General features: G+C 42.1%; 1 protein-coding gene across 1 annotated transcript in view; it reads right to left on the reverse strand.

The window, feature by feature from the left end:
* Window positions 1–1,746: 1,746 nt before the first annotated feature.
* Window positions 1,747–22,311, reverse strand: part of LOC138959737 (sodium/calcium exchanger 1-like) — a 39,579-nt gene continuing 19,014 nt past the window's right edge. The window contains exons 5-13 of the mRNA XM_070331341.1: window positions 18,969–19,030; window positions 18,312–18,479; window positions 16,561–16,739; window positions 15,204–15,436; window positions 9,832–10,064; window positions 8,377–8,485; window positions 7,386–7,564; window positions 5,473–5,802; window positions 1,747–5,045 (exon numbers count right to left, since the gene is read on the reverse strand). Coding sequence (XP_070187442.1) covers window positions 4,803–5,045; window positions 5,473–5,802; window positions 7,386–7,564; window positions 8,377–8,485; window positions 9,832–10,064; window positions 15,204–15,436; window positions 16,561–16,739; window positions 18,312–18,479; window positions 18,969–19,030 — 1,736 coding nt within the window. The 3' untranslated portion in view covers window positions 1,747–4,802. The remainder of the gene's footprint in view (window positions 5,046–5,472; window positions 5,803–7,385; window positions 7,565–8,376; window positions 8,486–9,831; window positions 10,065–15,203; window positions 15,437–16,560; window positions 16,740–18,311; window positions 18,480–18,968; window positions 19,031–22,311) is intronic.

Here is a 22,311-nt window from a genome sequence, read left to right on the forward strand (position 1 = left end):
GCATGCCTCGTCGGCAGCCATATTTCGAAAACTGACACATATTCAGACATTATACAGAATGACAAACAACGTGGTAGTGTTGTTACTGGCCCAGGGGACACATTAGCATCCACCACACAAAGACGGTTCCAGCACTTTCAGTCATCCTTTAATGTTTATTTGAACTTGACAGCTTTTTCTAGAGTGTCTTTCAGAAAGTCGTTAGCCGGTTTATGTTCTATTTAGAAAGGGACATAAAAGTTGTACTCTGGAGAGGCGGTAAAAGATTTACCATGGCTGAGAAGGGAGCGTAATGATTTAAACCAATGTATGTCCAGTCATGTGCATTAACTTTCAGTGATTCCTACCTCAGTTTGTTTTCATTCCTGTGGCACTGCAACTCATCAGCTTAACTGTTTTTGATTAATTTCGTTGATTCTTTGTTGAAAGGGATACTATTGAACTGACAGTTTGGGGGGAGTATCTGGCGAATTTGTCGTGAATCTGGAGACTCTGGGGAATCCCCTGTACCTTAATCTCGACACACACACGGCACGATTTGCTCGCAAACGCACCGCAAGTATGGTAATTAATGAAATCAATCTGAGTGAATGCACGTCAAAACAAAAAAGTGTTCGAGAAGCGCCGTCTGGCGGCAAGACGAAGCGCCCTCTCTGACGCGGCCCCCTAGTAACAAGCATCACAATATACAAACAAGGGAAGTAACTCAGTTGAAGTACCCCAACGATCATCACAAAGAGGGCTCTTTCTTTGCCTATTCGACGACATTAAATTTAGCCTTTAAAACATTCCCTTTTGCAAAATGGAGGCAATCCTCCTGCGCTGTATTACTATTTGTAACGCAGAATCATATTGTAAAACTCTGCAAACGTTGGGGTTAGGTCTGGGCGCCTTTTTCCTCAAATAGTATTCCTTTAAATGTGTGTCAGTGGGCTTGAGTAGATGTCTTTGCAAAATTTAGAAAAATGCTTGGAGAACTCTGAGCAATTAGTATTAATTATTCTGTAATGGCATCGTGGAAAATAATGGCAGCAGCCAGAAAAGAAACAAAAATGGTTTTAAAGTGGTGCGATTCCCTTCTTCATTCTTCGAGACAAATTTTCTGTGATTTGCTAGACGTCCTAAATAAATTCTGAACGACGATACTGCTTGAAACATTAACCAACATACAAAACATATTCGCATGCAAATCATGTTGCTGGGGACAGAACGATAAATACTGCTTGGAAACAATGTGTTTGTTTGTTTGTTTTTGCATTCGTTCGTTCGTTCGTTTGTGTGTTGTTTATTCGTTGTTGTTTTTTCGTTCGTTCATTCATTTCCGCTTATGTTCGTTCATTGTTTGTACCTTTGTATTTTATTTTATTTTCTATGATGTCTTTCAGTAGCTAATTTGAACAATTTCGATGGTAGGTCCATTTTGTAAGTCGATAATTTTGGCTGAATGACGAATATCGAAGAAACCAGTGCTATGTCACGACACACACACGAAGCCAGGCTACAGCTAAGACAAGTAACGATATCGCATGCCCAGCTGAAGGGCAATAACTGCAAAACCCAGATTACGCTCTAAAACAAAAGTGATTTCCCTTGGGCATGAAATTAACCTCGCCGGATTGTCCAACGACGCTAGGATCACGTCGAAACATTTCACCTTTTCAATAAAATTACACGATTTAAGACGAACACACACACACACACACACACACACACACACGCTACAAAAAGTAAACTCGTATGTGTAGATGATTTTTTTTATTGATAGAACATGTAGAACAGTAAATGAAATAGAAGCAATATAAAGCAGATAGGCTCATTTAAATCTTAGAAAGTTTCTAAATATTCCACAGTAATCACCTTTTACCCATGTAGTTTGCTACCAAAGTACAAAAACACGATTTTATTATGTTCAATCCAATTTTCTACCATTCAGGTGGTTATTTTTTTTAACTCATTAAAGTTAATTTAAAAATAAATTAAAATGAAAGAAACTGATGAAAGTGTTGTGAATCTAAGAATGATAAATGGTATCTGTACACAATGTGGGAACACACAAACAGCTACAGTTATGAAACGGAAAATATTGATGTTGAGCATGGTTGAACGCAGTTCCATACTTTCTTTGGGGAAAGAGCCTCAAATCAACTCAAAATTGATCAAAATGATCATCTCAAGTTAATGTCAAAAATTCAAAAACGCATTTTTCCTAAAGTTATCTTCCTTAAGAAGCCATTAACTTTGGCGGTTTCAAACATAGTTAAAACAGTGCACTCAGCATAATAACTAACAATTAGGAAAACAAATTCTGTACTACACGTCTCTTGATTTAAAATAATCACCACTTTGGCTTCTTTTTTCCCCCGATTTGCTTGCTTTGTTTTCATTGTCGGTTGTTCGATCTGCACGTTGAAGGCTTACACACACGAAGCCTGCTTTCAAAAACTACAACAAACAAGAAATTCCTCCGAGGTAGGAAAAACACCCCCGTCAAAGGGAAATAACCTTCTCAGTTGGTGGCAGTGACTGAGTGAGAATGGTTATTTCCCTTTGACCATTAAGATATCCCTCTATAAGTCCTTGTAGAATCTTAATCCACCAATAACTCCCTAACCGTGTGTTTGACTGGTCCCAATTTTTGTAAGGACCGTCTCAGGAATGTATAGAACCTGTTCACCAAGTTTGGTGACGATCGGTCCGTTCATTCTTGAGATCTATATGCGAACACAAACACACAAACAAACAAACAACCAAACAAACAAACAAACACATCGACCGAAACCTATACACACCCCTATACCGGGGTGTAAAAACATTTATTAACCACCACATGTATACTCACAAGTCTGTTTAAACAAGCTACCAGATGCACAGTCAATCAATTTTACAAACATTACTCATGAATGAGTTCTATTATGTTTACAATGATGTGATTTTTTTAATAAATATAAAATCTTAAAATGTTTAACACTTGACTATCATGCACACACACAAACAATGAAACATGTATATACATATCACAGATATGCATTTTGCTTTATCAACAAAGCTATGTCATTTAAGTTTTGGCCATTTGTTCTGAAATCATCCCAGTCAAATGCCCATTTACATCATCAGATTGTGTGTTGGTGTGTTTTGTCAATTATGATACTGACAAAGATGTGAAACAGATGTAGAAATGACAGCGACAACAAGAGGAAGAGAATTGTTCACACCAGAAAAAAAAACTTCAGACAAAAAATTGCCGTGTACAACTTAAACGAGGAGTATATGACGAGGCACAGTTAAATCCAATGTCCACGCGTTTGCGTGGTGCTGATTACCGAACTATAGATTAAGATAAAACATGTTTAAGTTCAGGTTATATATAGTATGTTTACAAAGGTATACTACCAAAATGTACACTTTTCAAAAGAAACACGTAAATCACGCTCGCACGCATGATGGCATGCACGCACGTGCGCGCACTCTCTCTCTCTCTCTCTCTCTCTCTCTCTCTCTCTCTCTCTCTCTCTCTCTCTCTCTCTCTCTCTCTCTCTCTCTCTCTCTCTCTCTCTCTCTCTCTCTCTCTCTCTCTCTCTCTTGATCATTCATTCTCACGCGTCATATAGACTATTTCCAAGAAGTAAAGACCAGGTCTAACGACGCACGATATAAGACATTTGAATTACAAGCACAAACCTTGTAATGCTGACTCTGTAGCAGCATTGGTAGAAATGTGATGTCAACATCAAAAAGGGCCGGATGAGTGTAATGTTAAGTTCTCAAAACACTTCTTTATGTAATATGACAAAGACTTTGCACTAAACAAAAATGTCTAAAGCTTACTCTGATTGTCTTGCAATTGAATAATGTACGATTATATATCATGATTTAAACTTGAGATGATAGCTGTACAATAACAAACGTTTGAGATGTCAAAAACCAAACTTAAATTGGCTACTACAAAATAGAATAATCAGTTTTCATTTCACTCTGTGTAAGTGTCACAGAGTCGGCTGTACACAAACACATAATATATAGTCTAATGTAATTATAGTCCCGAGGTATCTTTTGTTATAATTTTTGTTTGTTTGTTTGCTTAACGCCCAGCCGACCACAAAGGGCCATATCAGGGCGGTGCTGCTTTGACATATAACGTGCGCCACACACAAGACAGAAGTCGCAGCACAGGCTTCATGTCTCACCCAGTCACATTATTCTGACACCGGACCAACCAGTCCTAGCACTAACCCCATAATGCCAGACGCCAGGCGGAGCAGCCACTAGATTGCCAATTTTAAAGTCTTATGTATGACCCGGCCGGGGTTCGAACCCACGACCTCCCGATCACGGGGCGGACGCCTTACTACTAGGCCAACCGTGCCGGTCCTTTTGTTATATAATCACATTTATGAAACAACTTTTTATCTTTGGCAAAGCAACCATCTTTCTGGTGAGAAATCGTCAACATAAATCTGTGAACATTTCACTTTTCTATTTCACAAAAAGGATAAACCAAGCTAGATCAACCGCCAAAAATGCAATCACAAAATTTCCAAAACTTTTTATTCAATCTTAAAATTCAATTTTTTTCCATGAAAAAAATCTCCACAAAATTCCGACATTAAAACATTAGAAAATGTTCCACACAGAAATGTATAAAAATTCCAAGAAGGAAATCATCCCCCCCCCCCCCCTAAAAAAAACCACAAATCAATACACAAATAAAAAACCAAATAATTAAAAATGTTTAAAAAGATCCATACAAATGTTCACCATTTCTCACACAAAGGTCATTTCAAATTCAAACAAACAAACAAAAACTAAAATCCGACATCGATGATTTCATAGGCTTGCATACTGGACAGGATGATGTAGAGGAGCCAGAGGCTGATGAAGAAGCAGAAAGTGAACCACTTGCCGCCCGCGGGCCCCCCGAGCTCCGCCTTGCCCAGGAAGGGAACGTAGCGACGGACCATGAGGAAGCTGAGAGCCAGGACGGCGCACAGGACGTACAGCACTACGGAGAAGCTCAGAGAACCGGCTTGTACCTCGAATGTCGTGCCCTGTTGGTGAATATTGAAAGAGTTTGTTATTGTTTTGTGTCTGTGTTTTTGTGGGTTTTTTGTGAAGATTATTCCTCGTAACGTTCGATGGTTGTTGATTTTTGAGGGGGGAGGTGCGGTGTCAAAGAGCATGATACTTTCTTTTCTAAGCGATAGCGCATAACGCTTTTGTAATGCGCGCGCACACACACACACACACACACACACACACACACACACACACACACTTACCAATTATCTCTCTCTCTCAGTCAGTCAGTCTGTCTGTCTGTCTGTCTGTCTGTCTGTCTGTCTGTCTGTCTGTCTGCTGTCTGTCTCTCTCTCTCTCTCTCTCTCTCTCTCTCTCTCTTTCTCTCTCTCAACCTCCCCCCCCCACCATCACACCATCCCACCGCCACTTCAAACACAACCCCCCACCCCATCTCACCTTAGCGCTCCAATAAATAGACGCAATAGTCCAGGACACACCAACACCCATGAAGACGTTGACAGAGTTGCTCCCCGTGACGTTACCAATGCAGTTGTCGGCGTACTTCTCCTGCACGGCGGCCTGCTTGGAAGCGAAGAGATCCGGAAGGCTGGTGCCCAAGGCAACGAGGGTGATGGCGGTGACGGTGTCCTTGAGGCCCACGATACAGCCGAAGATGCTGGCCAGGTCGTTGATGAAGGTGGTCAGGATGCCGATCATGCCCAGCGAGACGAAGAACGACAACCACCCGCCCCAGATGTTGGGTGGGGGCACTGCGGCGAACAGCACCTGGCAGACACGTGTAAAATCACAGTTGAGCGATTTGTATGTGTTTTATATGTATGTGGTTTATTATGATCTGAACGAGACGAAGAACAACAGCCAACCGCCCCAGATGACGGGTGGGGGCACTGCGATGAACAGCTTCTGGCAGACCAATGTAAAATAAAAGTTGGTTAAACTGATGTGTTTGTGAAATTTATATGGGATTGGTTTTATGCAGATCATGAACGCTTCTGTTTTATGATAATCTGAAAGAGACGAAGATCTACACCCCCCCTCCCCACATGTTAGAGGTGCGGGGGGTGGGGGAGGTGGGGAGGGGGGAGGGAGTAAAATAGTCAAATGGTGGATATGAAACGAAAAGGTGGAGGATTTATCCTCCTTTAGTTCTCCTGGTGGACGCGTGTGAAACAAAAGTGGAGCCAAATACATTTCACCAACCTGAACCACTTATGAATGAACTTTAAAACAAGCAGCAAGCCTGACCTTCCATAACACTTATGTATGAACTTTAAAACAAGTAGCAAGCCTGACCTTCCATAACACTTATGTATGAACTCGAGGACTGGGTGGCCGAGTGGTAACGCACTTGCGCTAGGAAGCGAGAGGTTGCGAGTTCGACCCTGGGTCAGGGCGTTAGCAATTTTCTCCCCCCTTTCCTAACCTAGGTGCTAGTCTTTCGGATGAGACGAAAAACCGAGGTCCCTTCGTGTACACTACATTGGGGTGTGCACGTTAAAGATCCCACGATTGACAAAAGGGTCTTTCCTGGCAAAATTGTATAGGCATAGATAAAAATGTCCACCAAAATACCCGTGTGACTTGGAATAATAGGCCGTGAAAAGTAGGATATGCGCCGAAATGGCTGCAATCTGCTGGCCGATGTGAATGCGTGATGTATTGTGTTAACAAATTCCATCTCACACGGCATAAATAAATCCCTGCGCCTTGAATATGTGCGCGATATAAATTGCATTAAATAGAAAATAAAAATAATAAAAAAATAAATCCCTGCGCTTAGAACTGTACCCACGGAATACGCGCGATATAAGCCTCATATTGATTGATTGATTGATTGAACTTTAAAACAAGCAGCAAGACTGACCTTCCATAACACTTATGTATGAACTTTAAAACAAGCAGCAAGGCTGACCTTCCATACCACTTATGTATGAACTTTAAAACAAGCAGCAAGGCTGACCTTCCATACCACTTATGTATGAACTTTAAAACAAGCAGCAAGGCTGACCTTCCATAACACTTATGTATGAACTTTAAAACAAGTAGCAAGACTGACCTTCCATAACACTTATGTATGAACTTTAAAACAAGTAGCAAGCCTGACCTTCCATAACACTTATGTATGAACTTTAAAACAAGTAGCAAGCCTGACCTTCCATAACACTTATGTATGAACTTTAAAACAAGCAGCAGGACTGACCTTCCATAACACTTATGTATGAACTTTAAAACAAGTAGCAAGACTGACCTTCCATACCACTTATGTATGAACTTTAAAACAAGCAGCAAGCTAGACTGACCTTCCATAACACTTATGTATGAACTTTAAAACAAGTAGCAAGCCTGACCTTCCATCCAAAGGTGAGGAAGTGCAGGACGTAGTCCACGGCGGTGGCAGACTCTACCTCCCCTCCGTTGACGTTCATGGCCTCGGTGAACTGCTGGCCCCACGTGGCCTTGTGCAGCTGTAGCATGTCCAGGTTGGTGTTGGTCATGTTCACCACTCGGCTCACCATTCCGCGAAAATCTGTATACATAATACACAGCATTCTTCATTAAGCCTGATTCATTGAGTAGTCTAATCATCGCCTTGTGCAGCTGTAGCATGTCAAGGTTGGTGTTGGTCATGTTCACCACTCGGCTCACCATGCCGCGGAAATCTGCAGACATAAGTAATATTGTATAAACAGCAATCTTCATTAAGCCTGATTCATTCCAATGGTAAAGTGGTGTCTCCCCTTGTGTAGCTGGACTATATGCAGGTCTGTATAGGTCATGTTTACAACTCGGCTCATCATACTGCGGAAATCTGTAGACATCAAAAGCATACACACGTGTTCAGACTAGAAATTAGTATATTTGTGTTGTCCAGGGTGGTGTTCCTCGTGTTCAGCGCTCAGCTCACCATCCTACGAAAATCGTTAGAAAACAACAAGATAATATATACCATTAATGACTTAACTATTCTACTGATAAACTAGCCTCTCCACATTCTCCACATTGTCTGAAGACAAACTGTGAAACACAATTATAGAGGCTTCAGGTTAGTTTTGTGAAACACAACAAAGTGGAATCGCACAAAAATGCAAGTTTCTCACAAGGGTAGCCCAAATGAAGTGAAGTGAACCGCCCATTTACAGTCTAGCTCCGCTCAAACCCGTAATATTGCAAGAAGTAACACTCATGTTTCCAACTATATTTTTTAGGGGGAAGGTGCGGTGTTAAAGAGCATTGACATGAAAACAGCAATACACCCTTCAAAAAAGAAACAAAGGAAAGAAGGAACGAAATAAAGGAACAAAAAGGCATCAAATAAGAAAGAAAAATAAAGGATCTCACCATCGTCATTAAGGATTGTGACAATGGTCCGGCTGAGTTTTCCGATCTTGGCACCAGGGGTATCACACGACACGAGCGACACCTCGAAATGTTCATCTTTCTCAAACTCCTGCAACAGAATACATTTTTATCGTACAAAAGTTAAGAGCATATTCTCCAGTTTAAACGCTCCTTATGTCCAATTCCGCACTCGTGAGTTAATGGATTTCGTCACTGTTTCACAAATACGAAACTAGCCTACCCGACACCCGTTAAACAAGCTCTTATTCACACTCATTTATTCATGCACCCTTCATATCAAACAGTCGTTCTCGCACAAAAGTTCACAAACTCGAAAATAGTCTGATCATGACCTTAATAGCCAACGCCCGAGTCTACTCTGCCATCTATCCTTTCACATGTGCAGCAGTTAATCACTACACTCTATTCATCCTTCGCTCACCAACGTATCCGCTTCCTCGACCAGTCAACATATCCATTTATCTATTCATCAATATATCCTGATATACATCTAAATCATCACCGCTTTATATTCTCTTGCACACTCAAATGACCGATCCATCGTCTCACCCAACAATTCTTCAGCCTATCCATCTATCTATTCATCAACCCACCCTGCCGCCCATCCAACCAACCTTCCTTCCTTCCTTCCTTCCTTCCTTCCTTCCTTCCTTCCTTCCTTCCTTCCTTCCATCCATCCATCCATCCATCCATCCATACACTCACTTGTCCTTTTTACTCATCGACTTATCCCATCAATCACAATCCATCTATCCATCCATCCACCCACCCCCCTACCATTTTATCCATAGAGCTCAGCCACAATCCATCTACCCAGCCATCCATCCACCCACCTACCATTTTATCCATAGACCTCAGCCACAATCCATCTACCCAGCCATCCATCCACCCACCTACCATTTTATCCTTAGACCTCAGCCACAATCCATCTACCCAGCCGTCCATCCACCCACCTACCATTTTATCCATAGACCTCAGCCACAATCCATCTACCCAGCCATCCATCCACCCACCTACCATTTTATCCATAGACCTCAGCCACTATCCATCTACCCAGCCATCCTTCCACCCACATACCATTTTATTCATAAACCTCAGTCACAATCCATTTATCTATCCATTCATCCACCCACATACCATTTTATGTATTAGAATTGTTTTAATCTAAAAAATGTGTAATGATTAACTTGTGGGGTCCTGATTTGGCCTATTATGGTCCGCTGGACCCGAAAAGCAACAGCTAACTAACTAACTAAACCACTTACCATTTTATCTATAGGCCTCAGCCACAATCCATCCATCCACCCAGCTACCATTTTATCCATAGACCTCAGCCACAATCCATCCATCCACCCACCTACCATTTTATCCATAGACCTCAGCCACAATCCATCCATCCAACCATCCAATCACCCACCCTCTTACTGCCCGTACCTGATCATCAATGATGCCGATCTCGATGGTCTTGGTGAGCTGGCCGTGTTCAAAGACGAGGGTGCCCTTGTTGGTGTCGTAGTCCCTGCCGTATACTGCCGTCTGGTTCTTGGCCTCCCACTTGAGAACCACTCGCCCGTCTGCCCCGTTCGTGCGGCTGACGGGGATTTGAACCGTGCCCACGCTCTCCTTCACCACCACGCTGGGCTCGCTGAACTCATAGGTACCAGGAGCTGAAAGAAAGGGGTTTGGTTGCAATGAGCATCTTCTTCATCATCGTGCGCCTGGCACTGGCAGCCATTTAGTGTCCTGAAACTGGCAGCCATTTAGTGTCCTGATAGTGGCAGCCATTTAGTGTCCTGAACCTGGCAGCTATTTAGTGTCCTGACAGTGGCAGCCATTTAGTGTCCTGACAGTGGCAGCCATTTTGTGTCCTGGCACTGGCAGCCATTTAGTGTCCTGGCACTGGCAGCCATTTAGTGTCCTGACAGTGGCAGCCATTTAGTGTCCTGAAACTGGCAGCCATTTAGTGTCCTGATAGTGGCAGCCATTTAGTGTCCTGAAACTGGCAGCCATTTAGTGTCCTGATAGTGGCAGCCATTTAGTGTCCTGACAGTGGCAGTCATTTAGTGTCCTGACAGTGGCAGCCATTTAGTGTCCTGAAACTGGCAGCCATTTAGTGTCCTGACGGTGGCAGCCATTTAGTGTCCTGATAGTGGCAGCCATTTAGTGTCCTGAAACTGGCAGCCATTTAGTGTCCTGAAACTGGCAGCCATTTAGTGTCCTGAAACTGGCAGCCATTTAGTGTCCTGACACTGGCAGCCATTTAGTGTCCTGATAGTGGCAGCCATTTAGTGTCCTGACAGTGGCAGTCATTTAGTGTCCTGAAACTGGCAGCCATTTAGTGTCCTGAAACTGGCAGCCATTTAGTGTCCTGACAGTGGCAGCCATTTAGTGTCCTGATAGTGGCAGCCATTTAGTGTCCTGAAACTGGCAGCCATTTAGTGTCCTGATAGTGGCAGCCATTTAGTGTCCTGACAGTGGCAGTCATTTAGTGTCCTGAAACTGGCAGCCATTTAGTGTCCTGAAACTGGCAGCCATTTAGTGTCCTTATTCTTCTTCTTCTTGTCGTTCGCTGTTAGATCGTCAGTCCGGACTGCAGGGCGAAACGTGCTGTCCTCTCCAAGTCCTCTCTGGGGCCGTATAGCTTCTTTTGTAGCGCTGTCTCCTCTGGCCAGGTGGTGTCCCTCTGAGCACTGTGGTATGGACATTTAGTGTCCTGGCACTGGCAGCCATTTAGTGTCCTGATAGTGGCAGCCATTTAGTGTCCTGAAACTGGCAGCCATTTAGTGTCCTGAAACTGGCAGCCATTTAGTGTCCTGAAACTGACAGCCATTTAGTGTCCTGAAACTGGCAGCCATTTAGTGTCCTGACAGTGGCAGTCATTTTCGAAAATGTCAGTGACGGAAAGACAGGGTTTGGTTTGTGTTAATCATAAACAGCATCTGGCAGTCATTGGCAGTCATTCACAGTGTGTGTGTGTGTGTGCGTTTTTTAAAGAATTATCAACAATTATAATTGAAGTTACAAGTGTCCGAAAAAAACCGATTTGTTTGTCAATGAAAGTACGTGATTTGGAGTCCACAAGAGAACATATTGTGCTTTGAGCGCTTATCTCGCGCATGCTTGAGGATGTGTTCACTTGTTTAAGGGTCGACAGTGGTCGAAGATTGCTTGTATTAGAGTTGATTATTACGATAAAATTCATGGTTTGGTAATGAAAACAACGTTATCATCATTGACAGTAACCTGTTTGTTTGTTTGTGTTTTGAGATTGTCACGATTTCAATGACACGTTTGAGAAAGAAACTCTTTGTTGGGCGCCTTTCTCAAATTGCAACGTAATGCGCCTGTGCTGGCAGCCGCATTGCGGAAAGGTTGTGGCAGACCTTCACGAACTTCACGTGGAAACCGTGCGGGTATCGGGTGATTTCGCTCACTGTTTAGATCACGTGTTCCAAGCATGCTATAGTGTGTTTGGTAGGCGACCAATGATTGGTCAGGAAGATCGCTTGGTTTGGGGAAGTGACTGCCGATTGGTCAGAGAGATCACATGGTCTTTCTTTCTTTTTTACAAGCTGGGCAGACGACAGGTCTGGGGTTTTGCTCCGTGACTAAGATTTGGAGGATTCCAACGCGTTGCAAGACTGGTTTAGGTCGACTAACGGGCTTCTGGCGTCAGTGCAGAACGCAGAAGGCTTAGGACGTGAGGGATTTGGCTACATACTTTTGCTGACGAGCGGGAGCCAAATATTCAAGCGGTTTGCTTGGGAGAGCTGCGTTCCACGAGCTATTGAGGTATTTAAACGTTACTTTACGTTGGTGACCGGTCAATGTTTATGGAATGTAAACTCTGTGTTTTGTTTCTCCGTGATAGCGTATAACTTGCTCATTATAACGCTAAATTGTCGGCAGCGTTCGATACCATTGATCATGGTCTCCTCATCAGCCGTTTAGAACACGTTTTTGGCGTTAGTGATTCTGTCCTCTGGTTCTCCTCCTACTTGTCCAACCGTACCCAGACTGTCTCCATAAACAATAGCACCTCTGATCCTGCTCTGCTACGCTACGGCGTGCCTCAGGGTTCGGTCCTAGGGCCGGTATTGTTTGTGTTATACACCACACCCCTCGCTGACATCATGGCCTCACACTCAGTTCTCCATCATTCTTATGCAGATGATACGCAACTTCAGAAGTCTGCTGATCTCAAGAGTTTCGACACTCTGATGCACTCAATGCAAGAATGCATCCTGGACGTTAAATCCTGGATGACATTTAACAAGCTAAAATTAAATGATGAGAAAACGGAAGTCATGGCTGCCTCCTCTCCACGCATGTCTACCTCCATCCAGCTCCCAGAGTCCATCACAATAGGCAATGCAGTTGTCCCCTTCTCGGTTTCAGTGAAGAACTTGGGTGTCACACTAGACTCCCACCTAACTATGAACGCACAGGTACAAAACATCACTCGTGCCGTCAACTTTGAACTCCGCCGTATTGGCTCGATACGCCATTACCTTTCTAAAGAAGCAGCTCTGACTCTTGTCTCTGCATTCATTCTTTCCAGACTGGACTATTGTAATGCACTGCTGTATGGCTGCCCCCAATACCTCCTAAACAGGTTACAGAAATTGCAGAACAATGCTGCACGCCTGGTCCTCAGAGTCCGCAAGTCCGAACACATTTCCCCTCATCTCCAAGCACTGCACTGGCTTCCAATAGAGTCACGCATCAAATATAAAATCGCATGCCTATCCTATGGTGCACTCACACAGACAGGACCCGCATACCTCACAGACATGACTCAGACATACACACCGGGCAGGACACTCCACTCCTCAGCAGACACCTCTATCCTTTCCACTCCGAGAGTCAACACTAAATCTTTTGGTGAGCGCTCTTTTTCTGTTTCTGCTCCTCTCACGCGTCTGGAACTCTCTCCCTGTCACTCTTCGTCACTCTGCCTCCTCTGGCTCTTTCCGCACAGGCCTGAAAACGCATCTTTTTTCACTTGCATACACATGATCCCCCCCCCCCCCCCCCCCCCCCCCCCTGCGTGCATGGAGTGTTTTGAATTTGTATGTATATATATGGCTTTTTCTCATTCCGTTGCTTTGTCATGTTTGTTTTTTTTTTTTTTTTTTTCTTTTGAGTTTTGAGTATTGTTTGCATGGAGTTCGGTATCAATTTTGCTTGTATGGTTTTGCTTGTATGACTTTGTTTTGTCTTTACCCTGTTTGCTTGGTCTTGCGTGCTTGGAGTGTGTTAAGCTTTTGTGTTTGCTTGCATGGAGTATGCTGAGTATGCTATGTTATGTAGATTGTGGGTCTTGTTCATTGTGTATGGTTTTATTATTAGTTATGTTAATTCTAGTTATTGTAAAGCGCATTGAGCATATATATGATTATGCGCTATAGCAAATGTCCATTATTATTATTATTATTAATCTGTATATGGTTTTTGCAGATATGGAGAGGCGGAGAAAATGTCTTGAGTTGATATTAAAAGTCTATCCTTGCAGGTACCACGTGCTCGCTGAAGGGGGAAGTTAGATATGTTTAAAGGTGGTAAAAGGGGGATTGTTGGCATGGTCACTGCACCAATTGCTCTTGTTTCAGCTTGTTGCTGGTTGTTGCTGGAGGTGTTGCTGTACGTTTGCTGGACGTTTGCTACCTGGCTGCTACCTGTTTGCTGTTGAAGACGGGCTACACTGTTGCTGTCCTTTGTTCTACGGTTGCTGTTCTACGGCTGTTACTGGTGTTGCTCCAACTTTCACCTACAGGTATGCTCCACTGCTCCACTGCGTTTCATCGAATGGACCCTGGCTACACCGAGAGTTGAGTGCACCCATGCGTAAATGCCCCCCCCCCCCCCCACCTTGTCATCTTTCTAACCCTTTATGAAGAACTTTGAGTTGTGACAACGTGGAGTGTTAACGCCTGTACAGGCAGACTTTTTACAGAGCAGCTAAGTTTTTTTTAACTTTACACGTTTCAGCGCGTTCTTATTATTTCATCAACTTTAACTGGCTTTTTGTCAGTTATTTTTGTTTTACGACTTTTGTCTTCACGAGAAGAGGGAGGTGGAGAGTTAGTGTATATAAACAGACGTCTAGAACTTATACTTTTGTTGTTTCTAACTTTTTTGTGTGACTGCGAGAGTGGATCGTGGTGTGGTTAGTCAGTTAGCAGTAATTGACCGTTTTAGGTCATTCATTTGACCATATAAAACGTGACAGAGATTGCAGAAATCTCAACTTGATGGATTGTTTCATTTATCCGCTGGCGTCGCACAGTCCATAGCATACATTCTCTGTCATTTCTCTTTATGGCATCAGTGGCGACCACTCTGTCTTTTACCAACAATACAAGACGCAAACACGCAGGAACTTAACGTTAAACCCAGTTTAACACACACACACACACACACACACACACACACATACACACACACACACATACACACACACATACACACACACACATATATATACAAGCACACACACCGTGCACACACATACACACACACACATATATATATACCCGCACAAACACACACATACACACACACATATATATATACACGCACAAGCACACACACACACACACACACATACACACACATATATATACACGCACAAACACACACACACATACACACACTAAACACACACACACGCACACACACACACACTCGCGCACGCACACACAAACACACACGCACGCACCCGCACACACACACACACACACACACACACACACACACACACACACACACACACACACACACACACACAAGAAACATGTACTCACAGTCGTCGTTGAGGATAGTGACCTGGGTGATGGCCCGCTTGCCGATAACGACGCCCTCCGCGTCATCAAGAACGGCGAGCTTGACGAAGAACACCTCGTCCGGCTCCCACTCGTTGTCGTCCACGATCTTGACGTCGACGTTCTTGGACGTCTCCCCCGGCTCGAACACCAGGGTCTCCTTGTAAGGGATGTAGTCTGACTCCGCCTCCGCTGTGCCGTCGATCGTCTCCACCCTGTAGGTGCAAAAGTGTTTCCTTATCAATTCACAATTCCATGAATCAAAGAACAAGAAAGGTGTGTTAATGGAACGTTATCTTTATAACAAAACAAAACGTTACGTTCATGTTACGTTTCTCGATTTTTTATTCAGGATTTTGGAACGTTGGCAGTCTATCTTTTGGGGGGAGGAGGGGATTTTTACCCGATTCCATGGCTTTGAAGTTTCATTATTACACAAGTGAGACATTATTTCTGTTCTAGTGAATCACTGTGTCTGTACTTGCCTTGGCGTTCGAATATCTCTGCCATCGATATTAAAAGAAACCCATCTACTGCGACTTGTTCGCGAAAACAGGCACAGTCCTTCCCATCTGGACAGGCTGTTACATGGGATAAGAACATCCCTCCACTTAGAAATATACCAAAAATCATCACACTGGCTGCTTCCTGTGCCGCAAGGGGATAAAAAAAAAATTTGCTCGTGACACCTATGTCAATCTGTTAAACTGATTGCTTATAAATGTCACACTCCGAGCGTCGTGAGAGGTGAGTAATGCAGCCACGCTAGTGAATTCTGGTACGTGTCCAAGTGAAAGTATGCTCTTTTTTTCACGTGAAAGCCTGGACAGATCTTTTCGTTCTTACAAAAAAATACTATTTTTCTTTTCTGAGTACTCACGTTGTCAGTCCTTATCTTTTGCCTTGCCTCCGCTTTGAACGGTCGATATTTTCGATTGTCGTTGTCCAAAAACTACAATGACACCCTATCGCCAGAAGTTGATTTTGTAACATGTGGGAATAACACTGATGAACGAAGATTTCGATTGTTCGTTCATTGCTGTACCCTGTGATTTTCTTCAGTTTTGAAAGATTTCCAAATTGCAAATGAAATGTCTAATCTGACCTGATTTTCTAACATGTGGGAATAACACTGATGAACGAGGATTTCGATTGTTCGTTCATTGCTGTACCCTGTGATTTTTTTCAGTTTTGAAAGATTTTCAAATGAAATGTCTAATCTGACCTGATTTTCTAACATGTAGGAATAACACTGATGAACGAGGATTTCGGTTGTTCGTTCACAACTGTACTCTGTGCTTTTCGTCAGTTTTGAAATATTTCAAAAGAAATGTCTAACCTGACTAGTACACGGTTGTCCAGGTTGCCAGTCCTCATGAGGATGAGAGACACCTCTCCGTCTTTCTCCAGCACGGCTGAGGCAGATGAGGCCCACTGTATCACCGCACGCTCTCCGCCTGCCGACATCACAGACACAGCCGAGCCCATTTCCTCTCCTTGTAACAAATGGTTCAGAATCTGGACAAAGACACAGACAAAGATGGAGAGTTCATTCAGCAAAAGGGAATTAAACAAATAAAAAGAAAGAAAGAAATAATGAACGAAAGAAAGAAAGAAACAAACAAACAAACAAAATAAACACACACAAAAAAGAAAAGAAAAAGAGACAGAAAGAAAGAAAACAAGAAAGAAAGAAAGAAAGAAAGACAGAAAGAGAGACAGACAGAAAGAAAGAAAGAAAGAAAGGAAGAAAGAATGAAAGGAGGAAGCCTTACAGTCATCGAGATTGATACGAAATTCCTACGGTCTGCAGCCGCGTCGCATGGTATAGTGCGTTTCCTATGCTGTGTGGGCATTGACTTTTGTTTATTACTATCTTCTTTTTACATTTAGTCAAGTTTTGACTAAATGTTTTAACATAGAGGGGGCAATCGAGACGAGGGTCGTGGTGTATGTGTGTGTGTCTGTGTGTGTGTGTAGAGCGATTCAGACTAAACTACTGAGCCGATCTTTATGAAATTTGACATAAGAGTTCCTGGGTATGATATCCCCGAATCCTTTTTTTCATTTTTTTGATAAATACCTTTGATGACGTCATATCCGGCTTTTTGTAAAAGTTGAGGCGGCACTGTCACACCCTCATTTTTCAATTAAATTGATTGAAATTTTGGCAAAGCAATCTTCGACGAAGGCCGGGGTTTGGTATTGCATTTCAGCTTGGTGGCTTAAAAACTAAAGAGTGAGTTTTGTCATTAAAAATCGGAAACTTGTAATTAAAATTATTTTTTTATTAAACGATCCAAAAACAATTTAATCTTATTCTTCGTCATTTTCTGATTCCAAAAACATATACATATGTTCTATTTGGATTAAAAACAATCTCTGAAAATTAAAAATATAAAAATTATGATCAAAATTAAATTTCCGAAATCGATTTAAAAACAATTTCATCTTATTTCTTGTCGGTTCCTGATTCCAAAAACATATAGATATGATATGCTTGGGATTAAAAACACGCTCAGAAAGTTAAAACGAAGAGAGGCACAGGAAAGCGTGCTATGTAGCACAGCGAAACCACTACCGCACTAAACAGGCTCGTCAGTTTCACTCCGTTTTGCACAAGCGGCGCACTACGGTCATTGTAAAAAAAAATGCAGTGCGTTCAGTTCCATTCGGTGAGTTCCACAGCTTGACTAAATGTAGTAATTTCGCCTTACGAGACTTGTTTTTCTTCTTTTTGATTTTTTGATTGCGGGGGGGGGGGGGGGGGGGGGGGGGGCTACAAGAAAACGAAAGATATGCTTATACTGTACAGCTGTTCAAGAATGTTATTTTCAAAATCTCTGCTACAAACGTTCCGTTCCGTCGACAATCTTACACTTACCTATTTTGAGTTAAACAGGGGAGAATCTTTGCGTAGCGTTCAAACTTACACACAGACGAGAGAATGATACCGGAGTGTGAGGGTAAGTGTGATAGAAAGCGTCCCACAAAATGTGCATTTTTACAAATGAATAGATAAGATAGCAGAAGAAGAAGATCATAGTGGCCACATAATAACATCACTGGTGCATGTGTGAGATTGTTTACATCAGCTTGTTTTTCGTTGACAGGGGGAGTAAGCTTGCTTCCTCCGCTCAGATTGCGGATGGCGTTCATTCGGTACCAGCCCCTGTTGTGCGGTATTTCCTGTGCCATCATGGCTGCCGCTATCTTGGCCTCGTCCTCTTCCGTGACGTCACTTCGTCGACCGATTTTCTATGGTAGGCGAAAAATGACAAATGTGAAATGTTTTGGGAAAGCAGCTTGGGGAAAATACTGACACAAAGACGTACAGACGACTTACCCATACGCACCTGTGCACGCGCACACACGCACGTACGTACGCAATGCAAGCAAGCACACACACACACACACACACACACACACACACACACACACACACACACACACCAGTGTTGCACACAAATACGCAGTGACACGCAAACACACACGCGCACGCACGTTCGTACGCAACACTGACACACAAACAAACACACACACACACACACACACACACACACACACACACACACACACACACACACACACACACACACTCGCGCGCTAACAGACATTTGCCTATGTAAAAAAAATTTTAAAAAGCGCATTCACACACACACACACACACACACACACGCACGCGCACACGCACACACACACACATACACAAAGACGTCAAGGCTTATCACGCCAAAATTTTCTCACCCGTAAGATGTTGGCAATAGCTTCCTTCGAAGCTTTGTCTTCTCCATGGATGTGATCTTTGCCTGCGAACAAAATTAAAACAATTTGCTGCGATTAATTCCTTTAGCTTACCAATACTTGTTAATTCTCATCAGCAGTGTATACTGCGCAAGACTGTCACTGTCTGCCGAAAAGCTACATGTTGTCTGATTTTGCATACCCAAATAATAACTCTGTAAGAACTGTTTTGTTGCTATGTGTAACTATGTGTCTATTACTTATCTTATATATTTTAATCACTTTTAAAAAACAATTTTTCTAGATTATCTTATATAACTAAAAGTGGTCGTTGTCTATGAATTTTTAAAAAGAATTTTAATGCTTGTATGTTATTTTTTATGAGGAAACTTTTCATATGTAAAATGTTGAATATCAATGTCTAATGTAAAGCGCCATGAGACTGCCATTTGGCGGTGAACAGCGCTATAAAAGAATGTTTTATTATTATTATTATTAGTATGGCTTTTTGTTAAGAAAGTTAAGTTGAAATGCCAAATGTAGACATTACACCTCGTATACAAAAAAATTATAAAAAGGAAAACAACTTACTTAACAAAGAAAAAAAACCCAGGGAAAGCCATACTTTTTGGAGCTGCCGTCGACAAACAATGATTAATAAAACAATAAAATAAAATAAAGAATGACAGAAAGACAATAATTATGGAGAGTAGACTACAATCATTCGTGAGTTGATTGTACCTTGTACAAGACATGAAAGTTGAGCACAAAATCTCATTTAAAAAAAGGTGATACTGCTAATGCCCGTAGAATCACAACAAAGTGACATAATAAAGTAAAAGAAAATGTAGTGTGTATCAGATATGTGAAATCAAAACACGAAATCATATGGTTAATTTTCCATCCCTAATTTAGGTGTGGTTGACATCTAACGCCACAATACAAAAATGGTATACATGAACATGGAAGGACTACTTATACATTCTTACAAAATAAACCAAGATCAAGCCGACTCGCTGTGCTCGAGACACCAAAAGGAAGATGAGCGAGAGCGATAGATAGACCAACAGCAACAGAAAGTCAGGGGAAGAGGAAGACCACTTTGTGCAGGGCTTCGATCAGGTTCAGTGGAGCAGAGGGTCCCGATTCGCTGATTCCAAACAAAACAAGTCGCGTAAGGCGAAAATACAACATTTAGTCAAGCTGTCGAACTCACAGAATGAAACTGAACGCACTGCAATTTTTCAGCAAGACCGTATACTCGTAGCATCGTCAGTCCACCGCTCGTGACAAAGGCAGTGAAATTGACAAGAAGAGCGGGGTAGTAGTTGCGCTGAGAAGGATAGCACGCTTTTCTGTACCTCTCTTCGTTTTAACTTTCTGAGCGTGTTTTTAATCCAAACATATCATATCTATATGTTTTTGGAATCAGGAACCGACAAGGAATAAGATGAAAGTGTTTTTAAATCGATTTCGGAAATTTGATTTTGATAATAATTTTTATATTTTTAATTTTCAGACCTTGTTTTTAATCCGAATATAACATATTTATATGTTTTTGGAATCAGAAAATGATGAAAAATAAGATGAACGTAAATTTGGATCGTTTTATAAAAAAAATAATTTTGATTACAATTTCCAGATTTTTAATGACCAAAGTCATTAATTAATTTTTAAGCCACCAAGCTGAAATGCAATACCGAAGTCTGGCCTTCGTCGAAGATTGCTTGGCCAAAATTTCAATCAATTTGATTGAAAAATGAGGGTGTGACAGTGCCGCCTCAACTTTTACAAAAAGCCGGATATGACGTCATCAAAGACATTTATCGAAAAAATGAAAAAAACGTCCGGGGATGTCATACCCAGAAACTCTCATGTCAAATTTCATAAAGATCGGTTTAGTAGTTTACTCTCAATCGCTCTACACACACACACGCACACACACACACACATACACCACACCCTCGTCTCGATTCCCCCTCTACGTTAAAACATTTAGTCAAAACTTGGGAAACGGCAAATTGGTGCCGCACCCACTATACAACATGCAATTTGGCAGATTCACCTTGTAATCAAAGGATCCGTTTTGGCACCATTGGGTCGACCGGCCTCACTAATCCTACCCAATCATGCGGTTACTTGAACAAGTAAAACTTAAGATGATCAAATAAAAAAATTGTGAGTTGATTTGATGATTTGCACTGAGAGTTTGCTGTCATGTTTGAGAAATTATTCATATTTAATACTGTTACTGTATCTCAATGTTTTATGTTGTTCTATGTTATGTTTTATGTTTGTTGTCATATACACACCGCAACATGTTTTCTCTGTGGAGATATTAAAACCCCAGTCTGCCTCAACTGGTTTACAGAACGATTTAAATCTTCTCATGAAAAAGGCAATTCTAACCTTATGGAACAACTTGCAATAGCATTTAATAGCATTCAATGACACAGTTCTTTTGAATGGCTATTTAGCTCGCGTAAACCACACACCAGTTTTCGTGGTTTATCTAACCCCTGGGGCATCGTGGACCCATGTGATCCACTTTCCTTTTTTTCACAATTTAATCGTCAGTTTGTGATTTCAATGCGACTCGCTGTATCTGCAATAGCACTTTATTGTGTACCTCTGAATCTAAAACGCAAAAAACGGCTGCGAGTCACACGAACTTATCGGCGGCGGTTAGCTTTATTTATTTTTATTTATTTACGAGGATTTATATCGCGCACGTATCTCACCACACAAGGCGACTCAAGGCGCATGTTACCTATTAATGCCGTGTGAGATGGAATTTTTTACACAATATATCACGCATTCACATCGGCCAGTAGATCGACTGCCTTTAGGCGCTGCATCCACCTTTCACGGCCTATTATTCCAGGTCACACGGGTATTTTGGTGGACATTTTTATCTACGCCTATACAATTTTGCCAGGAAAGACCCTTTTGTCAATCGTGGGATCTTTAACGTGCACACCCCAATGTAGAAGCAAGCGATATGCAGAAAGTTCGTCTGCTTGGCAAACACGACTTTGTGTGACCTGCTTCCGGGCTCCCTTTTTTCAAACTTTCAAAACTTCCAATTGCACTTATCTTGTCTTGGTGGAAAAAAGAATTCTTTTATGATTTAAGAATGTTTGTGTAACAAGCTGTCAATTCATTATTCAGATTTTAAAAGTTAGGTCTAGCGTCCGCTTTGTCTCATTGTAAATCCGGCTGGCCACGCAAAAATAACATCTTTGAAAAATGCTCGCTCTTTACGGAGGGCACCTTGGATGTTCTAAGGCGGTGAGTGTTTAAATGAAAGGGTGTTCGTACTGTGTGTAAAAGCCTGACAGTGTCT

This window comes from Littorina saxatilis, linkage group LG2, assembly GCF_037325665.1.
Source record: "Littorina saxatilis isolate snail1 linkage group LG2, US_GU_Lsax_2.0, whole genome shotgun sequence".
Taxonomy (NCBI): domain Eukaryota; kingdom Metazoa; phylum Mollusca; class Gastropoda; order Littorinimorpha; family Littorinidae; genus Littorina; species Littorina saxatilis.